The 22,945-nt window shown below is 43.4% G+C and overlaps 1 protein-coding gene across 3 annotated transcripts in view; it reads right to left on the bottom strand.

Annotated features, from left to right (window-relative positions):
- Positions 1-320: 320 nt before the first annotated feature.
- TBCE (tubulin folding cofactor E) overlaps positions 321-22,945 on the bottom strand; it is a 142,394-nt gene continuing 119,769 nt past the window's right edge. For all 3 annotated transcript variants that reach the window (XM_068129775.2, XM_078785692.1, XM_068129776.2), the window contains 6 exons: positions 19,634-19,786; positions 15,182-15,326; positions 9,914-9,979; positions 5,197-5,256; positions 4,809-4,897; positions 321-1,568 (listed from right to left, as the gene is read on the bottom strand). In XM_068129775.2, the coding sequence (XP_067985876.1) occupies positions 1,476-1,568; positions 4,809-4,897; positions 5,197-5,256; positions 9,914-9,979; positions 15,182-15,326; positions 19,634-19,786 (606 nt within the window). In that variant the 3' untranslated portion in view covers positions 321-1,475. The remainder of the gene's footprint in view (positions 1,569-4,808; positions 4,898-5,196; positions 5,257-9,913; positions 9,980-15,181; positions 15,327-19,633; positions 19,787-22,945) is intronic.

Raw genomic sequence — 22,945 nt, 5'->3', positions numbered from 1 at the left:
CCTTGGTGCTCATGATCCCTTGACTCCTTTCTAGCCTTTAGGCCTTCACACATCTTTCAGACCTTTTAATACCCTGAATACCTCTTTGACCTTTAGATCCTTTTTAGACATTTTAAGACCCCTTTGGACTCCTTCAGACAATTCTGATGCTCTCGACCTTAAATTACACATTTTAAATCCCTTTGACCTTTTAAGACCCTTTAGGCTTGAGACACTTGAGTCTTTCAAAGATTTTGACCCATTTAAGCATTTTCACCTTTCAATCTTTCGAACTTCAGATAATTTGACCTTTGCACATTTACAACTCGACCATTTAGACCTTTCATTTGCAATTGATGACCTTTTATTTAGTACTTTCTTCCATTTATTTGCCAGACAAAATGCACCACAAAACCATTAATGGTGAGGGTCTACAAACTGCGATTGCTCTTTGTTTCAACATGCATCGAAGCAAAAATGAACACAAGCTCAATAAATAAAAACTGCATACAAAATAGTTAGACCAAGATCACTGTGAAACCCCTCTGGGAAAAAGCCAATGGAAACCACTTACAGGACTGGTGACATACATAAAAGCTATACAGAAAACCTGGTCACACACAAGGCATGTGAAAAAGACAACACTAGAATTGAAGAGATGATTTAGGCTGCAACAAAAAATGCATTTAAAAAATCTGAGACAAAAGAAGATAATGGATAAGAAGTGGTGAGGAAAGGACAAACGATGAAGACTCGGGTCGCTGAGCTACACCCCAGACGACTTGGTGGAGAGGGAGAGATCTGAACATCTGTGCCGCTCCCTCTCCCCTACCTCACAACCCTCCCTCAGCATTCACAGTCTGTGGCATCCCAGGGTCTGTCATAGCACTCACCTTGAGACATGAATGCACACAATCAATTGGGAAAAGATCATATAAAAAGATGTTAATTTGGCGAACATACTTGCCCGATTAACAGCATGTCTGCCACCGTCTCAAACACATCGTCTAGGAGTACGATGTTCGGCACAGCACAGCAATACTACTGAGTTCAACAAGCGCACCGTGGAGTGCAGCAAAGCAGGGCGACTCCAAAAAGTGAAATGTCTTGTTTGTCATTTTTACTCTTCAAGCTGGCCTAGTTTAACTACCTTACTGTCGACACAAACTCCAGCTGCGTTTAACCCGGCCTCTGATGAATTAACAATTAAAATCTGGCAATACGTTGTGTAGCTGTGCAAGGCTTCTAGAAGATCCACATCTGTTACGACTTGAGTGTTATTATCAATCAGTTGGCTGTTCGAAAACACACAGGAGCTCATAATTAAAGGACGAGCTATTAATAACTCGTCCAAAGCTGTCACAAAGAAATGTCCCATGAGCATGGTCCTTGACTACTTCATTTTTCTTCGTTACACATCTGCAGCAATTGGCGCATTCCTTAAAAATGGCAAGAATTTACAGAGACGTAGAACTCCGGCATTGTCCAATGTCCGCTCACCAACGCACAAGCAGGCTATTACCCGGTGCGATGGCATAGAAATGAAGCGTATGTTCGTCTGTTGTCATTTGGAATTCATCATCGCTGTTCTGCAGTACACACGGGAAGTTAAAATTCTGCATGAAACGATCACTTGACATTCGCATTATGTTGAACAATCAGCTTTACCAAACCTTTGCTTCCATTGGTTCATGTATAACAACACAACAGGCATTTCAAGGCCATTTTCCCTGCTAGAGCGGGGGTTAGCCATATATATCAAGGCACTCAGGAACAAATTATTACACTGGTCAACAGCCAAATTGGTTCTGACTTATTTTCAACTGTTTCTAACTAATTTGGTGCCCACGAATCCCAATCTGACCTTAAAATTTCGCTATCACATAACGTTGACGTAGTACATCATAAGTGGGGAAAAAATCTTTAGAGCATGCGAATTTCTTGATTAAGTCTCAATAAGTCTATTTATTGTCACAAAAAACAAGTGAATCCTCTTGGATTGCGCTGAGGTTCAGGCATGGAATTTCGAGCCTCGATCATGGTTCGAGCCTCGATCTTGTATACAAAAATAATAATAATAATAATAAGAACCTTGGGCCGAATCTCGCGCTTCACCAGTGCGCGTGCGCGAATTTACGTCACGTCGGCAGCGAGAAGGGGTTCCCCAACACGAACCAATCAGGAACTGCCACGTCACACTTATATGATCTCAGAATTCCTGTGACAGGAATTTGCGTTACACTGGCTGGAAGTCATTCGCTAGAGGCGCTTCCTCAGCGCTAATAATATGAACTTAAAGTTTTTATTTACATCACATAAAAAAATGTAAATCTCCAAAAATAATATGAACTTTATAAAATATCACAAAAAATAATATGAACTTTAAGTTTTTATTTACATCACATAAAAAATTGTAAATCTCCAAAAATAATATGAACTTTATAAAATATCATGGAAAAATATGAACTTTAAGTTTTTATTTACATCACATAAAAATAGAGGTTCCAGGGAACCTGAACTCAACTGGTCGATATCAATATGGTTAGAATATGCATAATAGAACCACAAACTAGATAGTTTATATGTGCGTTTATATGTTTATATGTGCGTTTATATGTGTGTTTTCAAATATCTTTAAGTGGCAAAAGGCACAAGTTTCATCAAATTTGATCAGTATTTGTGACTTTTAGAGCTTGGACGTCGTCCAAACTGATGTTTATAGGTCAAGTCATGTCATAGGTCATGATGAGGTCATTTTTCAGACATCGTCAAAACCCGTAATATATGTGTTGAGGTTTGTTACATACTGTCCACACACCAAGTTTCAGCCTTCAAGCTACATTAGGAAGTACCAGATTGACAAAAATTGATTTTTCAATATGGCCACCCTGCCGCGCCCATTTTTTGGCGGGCAACGCCCAAATGCAATCCCAAACTAGTTTATGTCTTAAAGATGCTGCATAACAAGTTTCATCAAATTTGATCAATATTTGTGACTTTTAGAGAGTAGACGTCGAATTGTTTACAGACGACAGACAGACAGACAGACAGATGACAGACAGACGACGGACACTGGGTGTCGACAAAAACTCAGCTGGACATAGTCCAGTTGAGTTAAAAATGTAAATCTCCAAAAATAATATGAACTTTATAAAATATCACAAAAAATAATATGAACTTTAGTTTTTATTTACATCACATAAAAAAATGTTAATCTCCAAAAATGATATGAACTTTAAGTTTTTATTTACATCACATTAAAAGTGCTTCTGAACTTTACTTTTGCGTTTGTAGGAGCAATCACTTTCAGGTTGTAAAGTCCAACAGTAGTCGCACATCATGTTTGGATTGAATCGGCCTTGGTATCGAATCTCCATGATGGCAATTTCCTGGTGAAACCTTTCTCCATGTTCATCACTGACATCGCCAAGATTTTCTGGAAAGAAGTCCAGATGAGAATGGATGAAATGTATCTTGAGTGACATTCGAGCACCGAGCGCCTGGTAACTCTTCAACATCTTGTCCACAAGCTCTTCATAATTTGGTGCTCGAAAATTTCCACTGTTAGCAAGAGCCACAAAGCTATCCCAAGCAACGCTTAACAGCTCAGATAGTCTCTTTACAAAGTCCTAATTAGTGAGTACAAGACAAATTTCGGCTGTGGCTGATATTCCAATGGTATACTGGTTCTGTAAAACTGGATGTGCTATGCAAATTGGATATAATAATCGAAATATACAGATTCATGTTGGTTAGAATCACCTCAACATATACCAGAACCATAAAAGTTTTAAAATTTTGTTGACCAGTGAATTATTGGAGGAGACAGAACTGTATTATTCATTTAAGGCCAATTATTACATCCAATACAATCAAACTACCAATCAGATGCAAGAGTGTCATGTGCCTGCATGAAACAAAAAAAAAAAAAAAAAAATCGTTTTCCAAGCAAACAGATCAATGATGATGATGCCACTCCCGCATCATCAGATGCATATGGCGACCGAAGCAGTTTCTTGGCTATTGGGCACATTCCTGGACGGGGCGTCGCTCCTATGCAGGATACTCGAATGACTCATTCATCCCAGTAAGCTGGTCCTAATTCTGCCCACCTCGGAAGGATGGCAGGCTAAGTCAACCCCACCTGGTGTTACTTCAATAACTGACTGGGATTTGAACTCAGAACTCAGGGGTAACAAGTATTCTGTGAGGATCACTGGGTACTTGCATTGCATTCCAAAAAACCAAAATCGGAGTTTCAAGTGTTTCCTCAGAAGGTAAGTCCAACCGCATCGGTAGGGCATGGGAGTTGGTATTTTGACCGCTGAGCATGTCTTTGTATCCCATGGCAATCTGGGTCAACAGTCATGACTTTCTGGCAACAAGATTAGCCAAATGTTATTGTACTTTTTGGACAGGCAATCCACCTTCGAACAGTGTCCTGGCCGCTGTTGTCAAATTGTGGGCAGGAGTTTATAAACATTTCGGATCTACGAATCGACCATAACCCAACGTTGTTTTTCGAGAAGGCAACTCCAACATTAAGTGAGGACCAAGTGTATTGCAAATAAAGGAACACTTTAAGATGAAATTATTTTGCTTAAATGATGCAAATGTTGAAGCATCCCCAAAATTAAATGAAACATCCCCTCCTTTCCCCTATCCCTCCCCACTTTGCTTGCTGCATCGACCTGCTGCTCCACTGTCAGTACATTACCTTTTTGCAATCTGTCCACGAGCTGAGATTTAGATTTTTTTTTTTTTTTTTTACAATAAAAGCAAAGCAAATGTGACAAATAACCGACAAGCAAGCACACAGACATACAAACCTGAGTCACATATGAAAGGCTGAGTTCACAACCTTTGGTCTTGAGAAGATGTGTGAGAAGGCCTTTAACCCTCTTTATAGACATGGCACCTGTGTGAGAAACATGCAACAAAAAAGAACACTTTCAGCACGAGATGGAAATAATTTGAATTTGGATCGACCATAATTCCTGCTTTGAAGATATTTTACCCAAAAACATACCACAGTATTCGTGACATCTCGTGTTGTGCATGCCAGCAGGTGTTAAATCCAAAATGAGAAGAGAACGTCAACCGTACTCATGAATTACACCTCTCGAATCACAAGCTATAACTCCTCGCTACAATCGACAAAGTTCACCAGTTATAAGGTCCACCAGAACCCAAACCAAAAGTACAACTATGTCTTACTTGGAAAAGTTTTCTTTATTGGTTTTCGTGTTGGATGGTCAGGACACAAGATGTACAAAGCTGAAAATGCAGGAAATGTCGGTGTTGGAAAAACAATTAATGTTTGCCATGCTGGGATTAGAGTTTAATGCTCAAATGTTATGACAACATGCACTTGGATTACACAGTCCGAACGATACCAATACCTGCTGCCACCCTGAATTGTTCATACTCCCTTATCCTCCTTCCCAAATTGGCCTTAAAGGCCATCCTCCTTCCCAAATATCTCAACATCCTGTCTGGTTTTTTACTTCTTTCTCAATTATATGATGGCCCAGGATATAGAGGAATGACCTTTTCCTCTATATCCCTACATTTTTAGGAAGTAGGTTGTCGACAGCAACCGCTCAGGGTAGTACTACCGTCCTGACTTAGGAGCGTTAGAGTGGTGCCAGGAACCGTCTTACACCCTCCGTGTCAGGATTGCTTGTCTTACTTTCTGTTTCACTCAAACCGTAGCTACCGGGCTAGTTTCAATCTCGCTTTCTCGCAAACAAACATCAAACACTTTCATCATACACTTTTCTTACTCATTTTCACTCACCTTCCTCACATTTATCAATGCAGTTATTTTATTTAAGGCCTGGCCTTGATGAGGACTATATAGTCCGTGACTGGACCCTCAACATTAACAACAAACAACATGCATTTTAAAGGCCATTTTCCCTACTAGAGCGGGGGTTAGCCTTGCGGTCCCCATGACAATCTTCTCCATTTTGCCCCTGCATCTCTCCTTGTTAACCCCCTTGCCCGCATTTCTTCTTCGACCATCTTTAGCCAAGTCTTTCTCGGTCTTCCCCATCCTCTACTTCCTTCGACATTCATTTCCATCACTCTTCTCAACCAGTCACTTTCATCCTTCCTCAACACATGACCAAACCATCTCAACCTGTTCATCTTCACAGCATCAATCACAGGCTCTATTCCCATCATCTTTCGCAATTCATCATTTGTCTTCCTCTCTCTCAACGATACTCCGCACATCCGTCGAACCATTCGCATTTCCACCCTTTCCAACCTTCGTTGCTGCTCTACGTTCATTACCCATGTATCGCTCCCATAAATCATAACACTTCTCACACATGCAGCATACACCTTTCCCTTCAGCTTCAACGACACTCCCCTCATCACCAGCACGCCACTCAGTTCCCGAAACTTCTTCTATGCACATCTCACTCCAGCAATCGTTGCCGAGTCTGATCCACCTTCTCCATTCAGCATGTCTCCGAGGTAGCAAAATGTTTTCACACCTTCCAGCTTCACGCCGTCTCCAAGATCCAACTCAACATTTCCTCCATCTGCAGCTCCCTCTGTGCACACCTTACATTTGAATGTAGCTGCCACACTGGTTAATGACCCTCTCAGACCACTACATTTTTGATGAACCCACTCAGCGCACATTGTACATTGAATGGAGTTCACTCTGACACCCTTCCTACACACAGCACAGGGCCACTTCCCAGTTCTTTCCACCTCACCACATGCTTTACCACTTGCCATCACCTTCGTCTTTCCGATATTCACCTTCAGACCTTTTGTCTCCATACATTCCTTCCACTTGTTCATCTTTTCCTTCAGTCCATCCATACTTTCCGCAATCAACACCAGATCATCTGCATACAACAATTCCCACGGTAAACCCTCTTTTACGTTCTGATCCAGCACCTCCATCACAGCTACAAATAGTAGTGGCCTTAGTACCGACCCCTGATGCAATCCCACCTTCACCTCAAACTCACCACTTTTCCCGTCCTTCGTCCTTACAGCTGTGCGCGCTCTTTTGTACATTGCCATCACTACTCTGATCAACCATTCCTCCACTCCTAACTTCCTCAATGCCCATGTCAATACTTTGGGTCGAACCCTATCGAATGCTTTCTCCAGATCAACAAACCCAAGAAACAACTTCTTCCTCTTCTCCATGTACTTCTCCTGCAACTGCCTCACAATGAAAAGCGCGTCTGTCGTTCCTCTTCCTGGCATAAATCCAAAGTGCATTTCGTCGATCTTCACTTTATTCCTTATCCTCCTCTCCAACACCCTTTCCAATACCTTAATTCCATGCTCCAATAACTTTATCGCTCGGTACGAGCCACACTCCAGAGGGTCACCTTTCCCCTTGTATAGAGTGGCGAGGGTACTCAGTTCCCAATCCACTGGAATGCGGCCTTCTTTCACCACCAGATTACAGATATCTGTCATTCTCTTCACACCCCAACTTCCTGCTGCCTTCAACATATCTCCCACAACTCCCGTCGGCCCTCCCGCTTTTCCACTCTTCATTGCTTTTATCGCTTCCTCAACTTCCTTCTCAGTTATCTTCTCTGCCGGTCCTAAAACTGGGTCACTCTCTATGTTGCCATCCCATTCATTCTCTGTATTCAACAGCATTTCCATATATCTTTTCCATCTTCCTTTAATTCAATCTGGGTCGACAACAATTTGTCCCACTTCATCCTTCACGCAACTCACCCCCATCACATCACACCTCTCTTTCGCTATCTGCTTTGCAATCCTGAATACTGCTTTCTGACCCTCTTCCGAATCCAAGCGTTCTCCGAACATTTTCCTCCATGCCTCCTGCGCCTTTGCTACCTCTTTCTTTGCAGCCTTCCTGGCTGCCTTATAACTTTCATGCTCTGCTGTTTCTGCTCCTGTACCCTTCGCCTTCTGCCACTCCTTGAACTTCTTCCTCTTCTCGTCAATCCTCTTTCCAACTTCATCATCCCACCACCATGTTTCCGAGTGCCTCGGTGGTCCTTTTGTCCATCCACGTACCTCACCAAAGGCTCCCAACAGACTAGCTTTCATTGACATCCAACCACTTTCAAGCTCAACCACATCATCCTCTACCCTACTCAGCCTCTCTTTTAATACTTCCCTTACTGTCACCTCTTTCAACCTCCACACCTTCATTCTCAGTTGGTACTTGACCCGCCGAGCTATCCTCGCACCTTTCACCCTTATGTCGCAGACAACCAAGTGGTGCTGTGAAACAGCCTCCTCCCCCGGGATCACCTTTGTGTCCCGGAGGTGCCCCATATCTCGCCTACGCACCATCAGGTAGTCAACGGTTGTCGTCGACCCACCTGACGTGTATGTAACAAGCTTATTATCCTCTTTCTGGAACTGAGTATTTCAAATCAACAAATCAGCTCCATCAGCAAACTCCAAAATCCTTTCACCTTCTCCATTTCTCACACCATATCTGTAACCCCCATGAACTCCCTCAAAACCATCCATACTCCTTCCCACATGTCCATTTAGGTCTCCTCCCACCACAACAACTTCCTCATCTTTCACGTTTTCCATCAGCTTCTCTATCGCACACCGGAACTTGTCCTTCTCTTCATCGCTTCGACCAACCTGCGGAGCATATCCCGAGATGACGTTCACCAAGAGCTTTCCAATCATCATTTTCACCATCATCAACCTATCACTCACTTTAGTCACACTCACCACACTGTCTACAAACTCCTCAGAAAACAGGACAGCAACACCATTCATGCCTTCCGGGCACCCTTGCCACACAAACTTGTATTTCTGTCCCTGCCTACCCTTCACCATTCTCACACCACTTCCCTTCCATCTCGTCTCTTGCACACAACATATGTCCACTCTTCTTCTGACCAATACTTCCACCACTTCTCCTGATCTCCCTGTCATTGTCCCTACATTCCATGTCCCAAACCTCAGAAACCGATCTCCACTTCGGGCTGTACCCTGCCCATATGTACTTGCAATTGTCATGGTTCTCTTTTTGAGGCAATGTTTTTATGGCCGGATGCCCTTCCTGACGCCAACCCTCTTAGTCATCTCTTACGACACGCAGGGATACGGTGTACCTATTCTAACCAGGGTAAACACTGGGAAACGTTTAAAACATGGAAATTCTGGGGGGGAGGGCGGCGTCAGCATCACGGCTGCGGTTTAAACATATTCCAACAATATCCAAACAGAACCATGAAAACCATGAAAAACAATCTGGGAAAAGTCTCCAAGCGAGAACGTGGATTTGAGAAAGAAGGAGCAGAGGCGGAAGAAAAACGAGATACAGGGGGCGGGGCACAAGTCGAGATGAGGAGGAGAGCGAACAAGCACGTGTCCGGGAGGAGAGAAAGAATCAATATAGAATTCTTTGTCTATCCGTTTGTCCTGTTTTTAAAAACGCCGGACAAAGGGTAAGATGCCCGCGAGAGGCAGGGGGGAGAAAAGAAAATCAAAGAAACAAGCAAATACTATGAAGGAAAGAACTTACACTCACAAAGCACCGACGGGGGGAAGGGAGCCCGGAAAGACCAGGCCGTGCACGAGGCGCGAATAAAAAAAAACGACCAATCACACACAAATCCGCAACAACCACAAAACCAAAACGAAACAGAAACACACAACAACACACACACAACAAAACAACCAGCGGAAACCGGACAAAGACACGAATGGGAAAACACTCAAACTTCGATGCCGTGGAGAGCTCGAAGCAAGCCTCGTCGCCCGAGGGACCGGAAGTCGCGAATCCTTCAACATTAATAAATAAATAAACAAAATATCTATACATAATATATATACATATATTTAGTGCAGTAGGTTATTACGTGGTTGCGAATGCATGTATCCGCCATCACTTTCACAACACACCAGGAAGATTTAAAGGAATGGAAAAGGTGAGCACACTCACGTAAAAGATCATCCTTCATTATGCGCGTAGATGTCTGTAACTCCGATTCCTCCGGTGCACCAAACTCTGCAAAAACCAAATATACGAGTAAGAGATACTGAAGCTTCGGCACATGGTTCAATAATATGGACAATTTCACCAGAACCCAGTCTGCTTTGTGCCATGAAGGAGTTCTAGTTTAATCAATCGCCACTCAAAGGCAAAGTTATATTTCCACTATATTTAAACAGAGGATCTACAAAAATAAGTCAGAAGGAAAAGAGCTGGTACATATTGTTGCATCCCTGTACGTGAGAACAGGTGAAGTGAGACAAAGCGGAACTGTAGGAACTAGTGTATATTTCAACATGCATTCCAATGAGACGTGGAATAGGCCTAATTCTGAAGAGATGTAAGCTTTGGGCTGGGGCAGTGGAAAAGTACTTAGAGATAGAGCATACTTTTGTCTGAAAACAAATATACTCCAAAACCCAAAGGATTAAAGATTTTGGATCTTTCAAACCCTACACATTTTACATATAGCAAGAGCAAGGAATGCGCCATTAAATAATCCCCAAAAAAATCTATTGCACGGCACAACTGAATGCAATATTGCATCTACTTCAAAAGGGACACTCCGGTTGAAGTTGATTAATATAATTTTAATTGTCGTTTGCACAAGTTAATCAGGGAAACGAATTATAAGTCAATAACAAATAAATCTTCAAAATTTGTTTTTAATCAAATAATACTTTTTTTTACAAGAGATGTGTTTTTAAGATGAAGCTAATGACATTGGCTCCTCACACATGGATCCTCATTTTTATGAGCCTGTGCCTACATATAAGCTTCATACAATGAGTCATGGAGTGATGGAGCGTAAAGAGTTGGGGGGGTGCATTGACATAGTGAAGAACATGGTATACCAACCTGATTTGTAGTGGAGCGGCTCAGCTCACAAATTGTGCACTTTGGGGTGCCGGCACCAAACTTTCCAGATATGTTTAGGAATACATTGTAAATTATTTTAGACATCGAAGTTCTTCTGTGCTTCTTCTGTGCTTCTTCTGTGTCCTTTAAAAGCTGGGGTTCTTAACCTGGGGTATCCATACCCCTTGGGGTATGGGAACCAAAATCTGGGGGTATGGGGCTCGCAATAAATAATAATAATAAATTGTAATTAATTCAATGAAATATCAACTTCAAGGGGAAAGTTAGTGGCATTCACGAAGAAATTACCTATTTGGAGTTGCCGTGTTGAAAGCGGAAACATGGCGAACTTTCCAATCCTTGGCGATATCCTTCTTGATGGAGAAGATGAAAAGGCATTGCCTGGGGAAATACTTCAAGAAGTCAAGGACCATTTGAAAGTCCTAAGTACCAATTTTGAGGGTTACTTCTCAGATATTGATGATCGTAGCACGGCATCCGTTTGGATCCAGAACCCTTTCTCGTTTGATATTTCTACGATGAGTGACAACGATTTAGTGAAGGATGATTTGATCGAGTTCCAAGAAGATCAAAGAAAGAAAGCTGATTTCAGAAAGGCTGGGCTGGATTTTAAGCAGTTTTGGTGTGAGCAGATAGCAGCTTACCCTAGCTTGGCGAAGAGCGCAATGAATGTGTTGGTTCTCTTCACAACTACGTATCTCTGTGAAACAGGTTTCTCTGTATTATTGAACCTGAAATCAAAGTGGAGAAATCGACTTGATGTGTCCGATGATATGCGAGTGGTGTTGTCACGAACTGAGCCCCGATTCCATATTCTGATTACATGAAAACAGCAGCAACAATCTCACTAGATTAGTAAAACGGCTTGCATAAAACTTGCATGTTTTAGTTTAGTTTAGTTTGTTTTGTTTCTTTGTTAACAAGCAAAGAAATAAATATGGATAAAATCCTAATGATTTTCTTTCCTGTTCTGTTCCTAATTATCCATATGTAAAACTAAGCTATTGAGATATTTTGAAGTCACACTGGAACCTAATTGGACTGGTAATCAGGTGCAGATCCCTGAACTTGGCCCATTTTCTGGGTAATTATAAGTTACCAACTTTCATCCAAGAAAATAGGCAATTAAAGTAAAAACACCCCTCAGAATGCACCACAGAGCACCGATAAATCAAAAAAAAATCTAAGGAGACATGCCCCCAGTCCCCCCTAGCTAAGTGCACCTACGGTGCGCCTTGGTCAGTCAACAGTCTGGCGAAGGGGGTATGGGGACATCGTGGGCAATCCGTTGGGGGTCTTGACAGGGAAAAAGGTTAAGAAACCCTGCTCTAAAGGGTTCCCGCTATCTTTTTTCTTTTTCTTTTTTTTTGTATACAAGATCGAGGCTCGTGTAAGAGCTAACATTAATCACAAAAAAAAAAACGGACACACAAAACATACAATAAAGGGAGCGGGCGGGAGACAACATGGGGAGAGAGAAGGAAGCACACAAGTACAACAGCAGAGAACGGGGACATCGGGAGATCCGTGGGACGGGGAGGGCTTGGGGGAGGGGGGGGTGTGAGAGGTATAAAACACATGGCCACTGAAAGGACTTCCAGAAAAGAAGTTGGTATTTCAAAAAAGTGGATCTGGGGTGAATTAACAGGGGTAGAAAAGATCAAGGTTTTGGATGGGGGAAGATAAGAGATGGTGGAGAACAGCTGTTTTAAAGACCTGGGGGGAGGAGTGGGATTGAAGAGAGTGAGGGAGTTTGTTCCAGAGGCGGGAGTAAAGAGGAATGAAAGGGTGAAGGTGAGCAGAGAGTCTTGATTTTGGCAGTTTCACCAGAAGAGGGTTGCTGGCAGATAGTGTGCGACCTGTAGGAATATTTGGGGGACAGAGCGGGGGACAGAGCACAGATAGAGCTGGGGGGGGGGGGGGCTAGGCCGGAGAGGAGTTGGTAGAAGACAAAAAGACCACCTACCTGCCTGCGGTGAGTGAGTGAAAGGCCCTCACAATCAGCTTCATCGCGGGAGATTCCAATGATTCTGAAAGCTTTGGTTTCAACAGCGTGAAGCCGAGCTAGGTGTGAGGCAGGAGCACCAGCCCAGAGGAGAGAGAGCAGTATTCCATTAAGCTGCAGATGAAAGCCTTGTATGTGGTGAGGAGCTCAGGTGTGCCAAGGAAGGACTTCACATGACGGACGATGCCCAGTCGGCAACTGGCTTTGACGGCCAGCTTGGAAGTGTGGTTTTCCCAAGAAAGATCATGGCAGATAGTGAGACCCAAAAGCTTGAGTGACAGAACTTCTTGGAGAGGATTATTCAGAAAGTGGATGGGAGGGTTGTCCAGTCGGTCTTTTCAGAGAGACATCGTAAGAGTGTGAGATTTGTCAGGATTGAAAGACATGTTCCACTTGTTTGACCAGTCTGTGATTTTGTCCAGGTCTGCAGAGAGTGAGGAGGCTGCAGACTGCTGATCTGAGGGATCAGGAGTGGGGCGGCAGAGAATGAAGTCATCAGCAAAGAGATAGAGAGGACTTTCCAGAGAGTCGGAGAGATCATTGATGAAGACCAGAAAAATCACAGGGCCCAGAACACTGCCTTGGGGAACTCCAGCCTGAACAGGAAGGGGAGATGAGAGAAATCCATTCAGGGCCACACGTTGACTACGACTAGAGAGGAAGTCCGCCAGCCATGCGTGGAGATGTCCATGGATACCATCGGAGCAGAGTTTGGTGAGCAGAGTGGGGTGCTAGACCGTATCGAAGGCACGTGATATGTCGAGGGAGACAGCTCTGATTTCCTGTTTGGCATTGAGGACCTCCATCCATTGTTGAGACAGCAGAAGCAGCATGTCCAGAGTAGAGTGACCTGGTCTGAAACCAAATTGATGATCAGAGATCAATGCATTGGAGAAGAGGAAGGATTTGATACCCGAAGCAATGATGGATTCCATGACTTTGCTGATAATTGGGAACAAAACCATGGAATAATAAATGGAACCGTTTAATTAGGTTCGCATTCCCGCTTCTTCTTCAATCCCATAAAGCCTGCTATTAGAACAGGCAACTTTACCATTAAACGGATGCAAAGTTTTGGTTCCATGTAAATCGATTATTAGCTTTCCAGCGGTAACATTTTTATTATTCTCTGACAGCAGGAACCGCTACATAAAAGCTCGAGGTCCTGCTTCTTCTTCAATCCCAGGAAGATGCCCTATTAAAACAGGCATTTCTAATACGGTACATATTCAATTGACACAAATGTTTGTTGCAAGTAAATCATTTAATAGCTTTCCAAGCCAGTACAGTACTGCATATGGATCATTACCTTCCAAACGGTACCGTTTTTACGTCATCTCATCTTGATTATGAAAAGATTAACTTATGAAATGGGTCATGATGTCCGGATGTCTGTCTGTCTGTCTGTCCGTCCGTTAACTCTGTGCTATTTTTGCTATTCCTCCCTTATCACCCGGCTGATTGGTCTGAAACTTGACACATGAATACAAGACAATATCCCACACAATCGTTCAGGCTTCAATTTCGGATCATGGGGGCTCCTGAGAGCGTGAGGAGTTACCCCCCCAAAATTCGGATCCCAGCCCGTCCCTTATTTCCAAACTGATTGCTCTGAAACCCGATACAGCCCTTGTACTCAATGGCCTGTACACGCAGGCTTCGATTTTTCAATTTCGGATCATGGTGGTTTACAGGTGGGGTTACCACTGAAGCTTCGGATCCCTACTCATTCCTTATTTACCAACGGATGGCTCTGAAACCCGATGCAACCATTCTACTCGATGGTCCGCAGGATCGCCCGATCTTAGATTTGTCGACTTCAGATTGAGGGTGGGGAGGGGGTCCCCCCAATCAGCAGAGGTCTGAACTACAACCTCAAGAGATGACCGTCTGCCCACTCGGGGCCATTAAAAAAATTATATGACTGCAGGAATCCTTCAGAATAACGCATGACAGACGCTTGTCCTTTTTAGTAATAGATAATTGCATATTTAATTATGACTTACCAAGCCATTCCGTGAGCCACATTAAACACAATTATCAAGTAAGTAGTAATTGGTTCTACATTTAAACTACAGCTGCATTCTCTTCCTCGAATGCTATCACATGTTGCAAACGATGGTTGCAGGAAGAATGGAACTCTTTCATGGCATGAAGCATCATGGGATATGGGGAAAAGAACAACACCACGACATCTTGCGATTCTTGGTAACAATCAACAGCGTCCAAGCAGCAGTTTGTGTTCCTTATACTCAGGCTTTCCCATAACGTTCCCCATGCCGCACCTTGAAAACAGTGCCCCCCAAAAAACAACATAACTACACCACCCTTACTCTCAATGAGCTTCTGGTATCGAGGGTGAAGCTGCAAGAACTCTGCACTTGGACCCTTTTCTTCCCGGCCTCCGGCTTTCTGCCACTCCAATCCAAACCTCCTCACGTAGGCCCACTCTGCTTTATTTCGTTCCTTCTTGCTCACCTGCACAAGCAAGGGTGTGCAGATTCAAGAAGACATCAGCTGTCGGTGGGCATTGTTCGGTTTTCCTGAATCAGGGAAGCCTAGGTTGTAATGTATTAGATTGCAATGTAATACTCATGTCTATTTCCCCCAACCCCACACCTCCCTTCCTCCCCATTCCCTTCCAACCCATCTTGGCTTCAGATCCCTTGCTGTATCCCCTGACCTGCTTGGCTATTTCAGTGTGTGTGCCCATCAGCACAAGCCAGATGTCTAATGGCCATGGCTGTGTAGTTGGAATGGGATTATTGAATGAAGTGCTTGGAAAGTCTATCGTGATGAGAACAGTCAGGTTACTAGTCGATACACTTGGTGACTTTTACAAATAAAGCCCAACTTAACAAGGTCACCATTTTCTGTGTGTCTGCAATTGCCTAGATTCTTACATCACACTCTCTTTCACTCACTCACATAATCATCTCACTCACCAACCCACACCTTCTCCGTTATCCCCATCAACAACGACTACTCCTTTCTTTTGTAGGTTGAACTGTTGAAGTTATCAAATAATGTAGGTTGAACTTATCAACCAACTTTTCTTAAGAGCAAGTCATGATGTGCATTATCCTGTTCAATTTCAAAGGTTGCTGCTGCAGTTGAGGGTTGCTTTGGCACTACCCTGTGATAAAGTAGCAACATGTTTATTAGGGTGGCACTAAAAACCGAATGTTTCATAATTTTAGGTCTTATGGTCTCGTTTTGTTTGATCCCATGAGAAAACACTCTTGGTAAATTTTCAGTGATCAAATCATATATAGTGGTTGCTCATTGCCTCTAAAGTTTCTCAAGTGGCGTGGTCAACCCAACACGCGCGGTCTAACTCACTCGGCCACCGCGCTTCCGAATAATAATAATTATAACAATAATAACAGTAATAATAATAGGGTACGTTTTTGTTTTTTCCTTTTCATCTTAACCTAGTGAGGGTGGCATTAAAAGAGAGGCTGAGTATGGCGGAGGATGATGTGGTTGAGCTTGAAAGTGGTTGGATGTCAATGAAAGATAGTCTGTTGGGAGCCGTTGGTGAGGTATGTGGATGGACAAAAGGACCACCGAGGCACTTGGAAACATGGTGGTGGGATGATGAAGTTGGAAAGAAGATTGACGAGAAGAGGAAGAAGTTCAAGGAGTGGCAGAAGGCGAAGGGTATGAGGGCAGAAAAGGCAGAGCATGAAAGTTATAAGGCAGCCAGGAAGGCTGCAAAGAAAGAGGTAGCAAAGGCACAGGAGGCATGTAGGAAAATGTTCGGAGAGCGCTTGGATTCGGAAGAGGGTCAGAGAGCGGTATTCAGGATTGCAAAGCAGATAGCGAAAGAGAGGTGTGATGTGATGGGGGTGAGTTGCTTGAAGGATGAAGTGGGACAAATCGTTGTGGACCCAGATGGAATTAAAGGAAGATGGAAGAGATATATGGAAATACTGTTGAATGCAGAGAATGAATGGGATGGCAACATAGAGAGTAACCCAGTTTTAGGACCGGCAGAGAAGATAACCGAGGAGGAAGTTGAGGCAGCGATAAAAGCAATGAAGAGTAGAAAAGAGGGAGGGCCGACGGGAGTTGTGGGAGATATGTTGAAGGCAGCGGGAAATTGGGGTGTGAAGAGAATGACAGAGGTCTGCAATCTGGTGGTGAAAGAAGGCCGCATTCCAGTGGCTTGGGAACTGAGTACCCTCGTCGCTCTATACAAGGGGAAAGGTGACCCTCTGGACTGTGGCTCGTATCGAGCGATAACGTTATTGGAGCATGGAATTAACGTATTGGAAAGGGTGTTGGAGAGGAGGATAAGGAAGAAAGTGAAGATTGACGAAATGCAGTTTGGATTTATGCCAGGAAGAGGAACGACAGACGCGCTTTTTATTGTGAGGCAGTTGCAGGAGAAGTACGTGGAGAAGAGGAAGAAGTTGTTTCTTGGGTTTGTTGATCTGGAGAAAGCATTCGATAGGGTTCCACGTGAAGTAGTGACATGGGCATTGAGGAAGTTAGGAGTGGAGGAATGGTTGATCAGAGTTGTGATGGCAATGTACAAAAGAGCACGCACAGCTGTAAGGACGAAGGGCGGGAACAGTGGTGAGTTTGAGGTGAAGGTGGGAGTGCATCAGGGGTCGGTACTAAGTCCACTACTATTTGTAGCTGTCATGGAGGTGCTGGCTCAGAACGTAAAGGAGGGTTTACCATGGGAGTTGTTGTATGCAGATGATCTGGTGTTGATTGCAGAAAGTATGGATGGACTGAAGGAGAAGATGAACAAGTGGAAGGAATGTATGGAGACAAAAGGTCTGAAGGTGAATATCAGAAAAACGATGGTGAAGGCAACTGGTAAAGGATGTGGTGAGGTGGAAAGAACTGGGAAGTGGCCGTGTGCTGTGTGCAGGAAGGGTGTCGGAGTGAATTCCATTCAATGTACAATGTGCGCTGAGTGGGTTCATCAAAAATGTAGTGGTTTGAGAGGGTCATTAACCAGTGTGGCAGCTACATTCAAGTGTAAGGTGTGCACAGAGGGAGCTGCAGATGGAGGAAATGTTGAGTTGGATCTTGGAGATGGCGTGAAGCTGGAAGGTGTGAAAACATTTTGTTACCTTGGAGACATGCTGAATGGAGAAGGTGGATCAGACTCGGCAACGGTTGCTCGAGTGAGATGTGCATGGAAGAAGTTTCGGGAACTGAGTGGCGTGCTGACGAGGAGGGGAGTGTCATTGAAGCTGAAGGGAAAGGTGTACGCTGCATGTGTGAGAAGTGTTATGATTTATGGGAGTGAGACATGGGTAATGAACGTAGAGCAGCAACGAAGGCTGGAAAGGGTGGAAATGCGAATGGTTCGGTGGATGTGTGGAGTATCGTTGAGAGAGAGGAAGAGAAATGATGAATTGCGAAAGATGATGGGAATAGAGCCTGTGATGGATGCTGTGAAGAGAAACAGTTTGAGATGGTTTGGTCATGTGTTGAGGAAGGATGAAAGTGACTGGTTGAAAAGAGTGATGGGAATTAATGTAGAAGGAAGTAGAGGATGGGGAAGACCGAGAAAGACTTGGCTTAAGATGGTGGAAGAAGAAATGCGGGCAAGGGGGTTAACAAGGAGAGATGCAGAAAATAGGGCAAAATGGAGAAGATTGTCATCGGGACCGCAAGGCTAACCCCCGCTCTTGCAGGGAAAATGGCCTTAAAATGCCTGTTGTTGTTGTTTTCATCTTAACCTAGCCTGGTGTTGGCTTAGCGGTTAGGGTGCCGGCTTGGGATCCTAGGATCCTGGGTTTGAATCCCGGTCGATCGCTGAATTAACGCAAGGGGGGTCGACTCAGCCTGTCATCCTTCCGAGGTCGGCAAATTGAGTACCGGCTTGCTGGGATGAATGATCCCGGTGTGTACCCCGGTTAGAATAGGTACACCGTATCCCTGCACATCGTAAGAGGCGACTAAGGGTTGGCGCCAGGAAGGGCATCCGGCCATAAAAACATTGCCTCAAACAGGGAACCATGATTGTCATGGGGCCCGCAAGGCTAACCCCTGCTCCAGCGGGGAAAATGGCCTTAAAACGATCATTCTTCCATATTCTTTTCATCTTAACCCATTAAAGCATACTGGCATCAAGAGATGCCAGTGATTTATGTTCATTATTTTTGAAGTTTATGAATTATTAATGATCAGATTATATTTGTCTATGTTGCAGTTTGTTACGTAATATGTATGGACATAATATGTAATTATAATATTATTATATAATTGTATGTAATTATACAATTTTGCATTGTATGCTCACCGCAACAACCCATGTTGCGGTGAGCAACCCCTAAATATTATACGATACGATTATACGATTATACGACCGAGAAAGACTTGGCTAAAGATGGTGGAAGAAGAAATGCGGGCAAGGGGGTTAACAAGGAGAGATGCAGAAAATAGGGCAAAATGGAGAAGATTGTCATGGGGACCGCAAGGCTAACCCCCGCTCTAGCAGGGAACATGGCCTTAAAATGCATGTTGTGTGTTGTGTTGTTGCATAAAATTTACGTTTGTGATTTCTACAATAAATGGAACCACTTTGAATGGTAAGACCATAATTTTCATGTGTTTGAAATTTTACCCCTATTTTAGTGCCACCCTAATGTCTATGGTTCATTCTAAGCTATGGAAATATCCATTCCCTGTCATGGATCGTGTCTGCAGTTTCTTCACAGGAGATATACAAAATACAACCTTTTCTTCATGAACACAATCGACTATCCATCCAACAACCAGCTCTTTCCATCCTTAAACAGCCACCTTCGAATTACCGGCATGAGATTTAGCATTCGCAAGCCACCAACACGTGCCACAACCAGTTCCCGTGTCGTTCTGCTGTCTTGCTCCTTCTCAATGACTGAGTTGAAGGTGATTTTCAATTCTGTGAGGCATGGAAGCTTTTCCAACTCATTCACACTGTTCCACTGTGTAACACAAAGTACAACAAAGGCTGCCATCAAAATGCCAGTACAACAAAGGCATCTATATTATAATAGCCGTAGATGATTCTGTCTGTCTGTCTGTCTATCTGTTGGGTGTCTGTCCGGGGTGTGGCTTACTCGGTTTGCAGAGTAGCTCCACCCATAGCTCCACCCATTCTGGGAGTGGCTATAAACAAATATCCACCATTTTATTAACTCGCATAGCTTTGAGTCCTGTTTTGTAGGCCCGTGGTGTCTTGCTCTCCCCCAGTTTTATTTCAAATCAAATTCGATAAATCATTTCATTTTTCACAGTCGCTAACATAGTTTTAGACTCGGTTGAAAAAAAACGGGAAGAAAATCCGATGAAAGTTGCCGTTTATAGAACGAAATGAATTCTCAAAGGCCTGTAACTTCAAGGCCATTGAGTCTCTCTCACGCCTTTATCTCCAATCTAACTCACCATATGATTTCATTTTTATCGATGGTTTTACTTTTAGACTCGGTGTCAGCAATAATTGAGAACAATCCACACACGCGGGAAAATGCAGAGATATATTTTTTAAAATCGCGTCATGGTGTATCATACACCGCCCAACATGACACTGCCGGCAATGTGTCGATATATATTAAAAATTCGCTTTTGCTTTTCCGTTATGATATATTACTATTTCGTTTGATGATAGTCGTCACAAAAACGTCAACAATGATGCCGACATATATTTCTTCGTTTTTATTTCATTCAACATATTAGCCGGAAGTAAAATATGCACGGAGGTATATAATATGGAGAGCCAATTGGCCACCTCGCAGCATTAGCCGCCGTGAAGCCACCGGAAATAGTCTGGCGGCCATATTGGGAAGCCGATTGTTTTGTAAACAAAGCCTGTCAAAGCAAACGCGTGGCGCACTGATGATGCAGCTGGAGCGAATTTTAGGACCGCCGACTATTTAATTAATATAGAATACTAATATTTGAACTGATATTCGGGCTCAGAATCCCGTTCTTTAAGGAAATGGTGTTCATAAAGTTTGAAGTTGATTCTAGACGCATTTTTCCTGGGGAATCCAATGGTTTAGAGCTTGTTTGAAAAAAAAGTGCCCAAAATTACCGCTCGGTGTTCTTTATCGTCCTTCTCATGACCCAATCACCCACTAGTAGGAATAAGAATCCTGACATGTTACACCCCTGTTTAACTCCCGTCTTCACCTTGAACCATTCTGTTGTTTCACCTTGGTCGACGACCGCACATTGAAAGTCTTGGTAAAGGGCTTTTACAAGGTTCACTAATTTTCCAGGTATGCTGTATTTCTTCATTATGACCCAGACTTTCTCTGGGCAAGGAGTCGAAAGCTTTCTAGAAATCTATAAAATTGAGGTACATCGTCGTTTGCCATTCTTTGGCTTGTTCTATAATGTTCCTCAATATAAAGATCTGATTTGTTGTCATGTTATATGATGTTACTTAATTCAGTCATTATATTGTAACTAAGATGTGTATGTTTCTATTACCGAGATGCTAGAAACCAGTCACATAAATGACATGAAACGCTGTCATGTAGTTAACCCACACAATTCTTGGGTTTCGGAAGTTTTTGCTATTCATAACATACAAGACTTACATGTTGCAATGGAACGTTCAACAGGACATGGTAATTGTTACATGAATAATGGAGCGGAGATATAGACATCTCATGCAACACATCTTTTACAGTTTAAATATTTACATGAAGTGTTGGTGAACTCGCCATATCAGACAAAGGGCAACCCACTTGCAGACTTGATGTCATGTCGCATCAAGAGGCGCTTATATGCGGCAACAAACTGCCGGGCCGTTGGGTTATTCCCACTTCCACATGCAATGCGGACCGCTCCAAAGAAAAGTTCAATGTGGTCTTGGCTCATTTTGTACGTGAGCAGGTATCGCAGGGGAGATGAGGCAGGTTTGACATATGTGAAATACAAAATTGTGACACTCTCTATGCAGATCATGAAACCAATGAAGGGGGTTTTCAAACGCGTATTGGTCATAACTTGACCATTCATGTTTTTGATGTTGGACAAGTAACTGTAGGCAGTATCCAGGAATGGCAGGAAAAGTCCTTCTCGTGATGTCATGAGTGGTGCCTTGTAGTTTCGTGCCAATGGATTGCGAGAATTTAGAATGTCAAACAGTTTGTCCAATGTTTCAATGTATTGGCAGGTAGCCTCACTGCCCTGAAATTCTGATAGTTGCAAAGTGTCCCTGCAAAACCGAATTGCATCTGCCACACTAGTGCTCAATGTCTGAGCGCTGTGTCCACCTTCATGACATTGCTCTTCCACTCGATGTGTTTCCGGGAGAGCTTATTTCCCAGACGCAAGCCTTCCCTCTTCTGCAGATCAAAGAGTGCCTGGATGTATTTCCACGCGATGACTTTTTTGTTGCCATCCTCCATCATTTTCATGGATCAAGACAGTTTCTTGCAAGTTTAAGCATGTGACATGCATCGAGTACTTCGAGTACTTCGGCTTCAGTCGGACGGTTTGACCAGTCCTGTCGAAGTCACTCTCATTGAAGTGATCACTGCACAGAACTGTGGTGCCTGGGGTGGGGTAGAAGGACTCCCTTCTCAGGGCAGATGTCCATCGGGAGCACAAGTCCTTATCCTTTGGAAACCTTGAAACAAAATACGTTGTGGTCACAAAATGTGGTTGCGGGTCAAAACCTCAGAGGGCAGTCAAAACATCCGAGTCAAAACGACTCCATATCAAAATAATATTTTGAGTTTCATATGTATAGTTAAATACAACTTCATCTGCTAATGTTTGCCATGTGTCGGACTTTCGTACCTTCCACAAGTAACCCCCATTTGCTCTTTCTGCTCACGAGTGAAACAGGAGGGCATGGAAACCCTGACAGTAGTAGACTGGACAATTAAGTTAAGCTCATCACAAATTAAATCACTTGACAATGATCACGAGCTGACGAGTCAATCTCGATACTTCAATCTGAATCAATGAATGTGTCAATCAGACATCAGTCTGACATACTCACATAGCCCTAGTGAATACACAATACAGTTATATTTGAGATCTGTGTCGTATTGCACACCCTGCGCGTGGTCTAACATCATCAAATTCAAACACAGTGTTCAAACTTCATTGAAACTTCATTGAAA

Source organism: Myxine glutinosa, chromosome 1 (assembly GCF_964187855.1).
Source record: "Myxine glutinosa chromosome 1, kmMyxGlut1.1, whole genome shotgun sequence".
Classification (NCBI taxonomy): domain Eukaryota; kingdom Metazoa; phylum Chordata; class Myxini; order Myxiniformes; family Myxinidae; genus Myxine; species Myxine glutinosa.
Note: the sequence above shows the minus strand (reverse complement) of the source record. Positions and strands in the feature narration are given on the sequence as shown.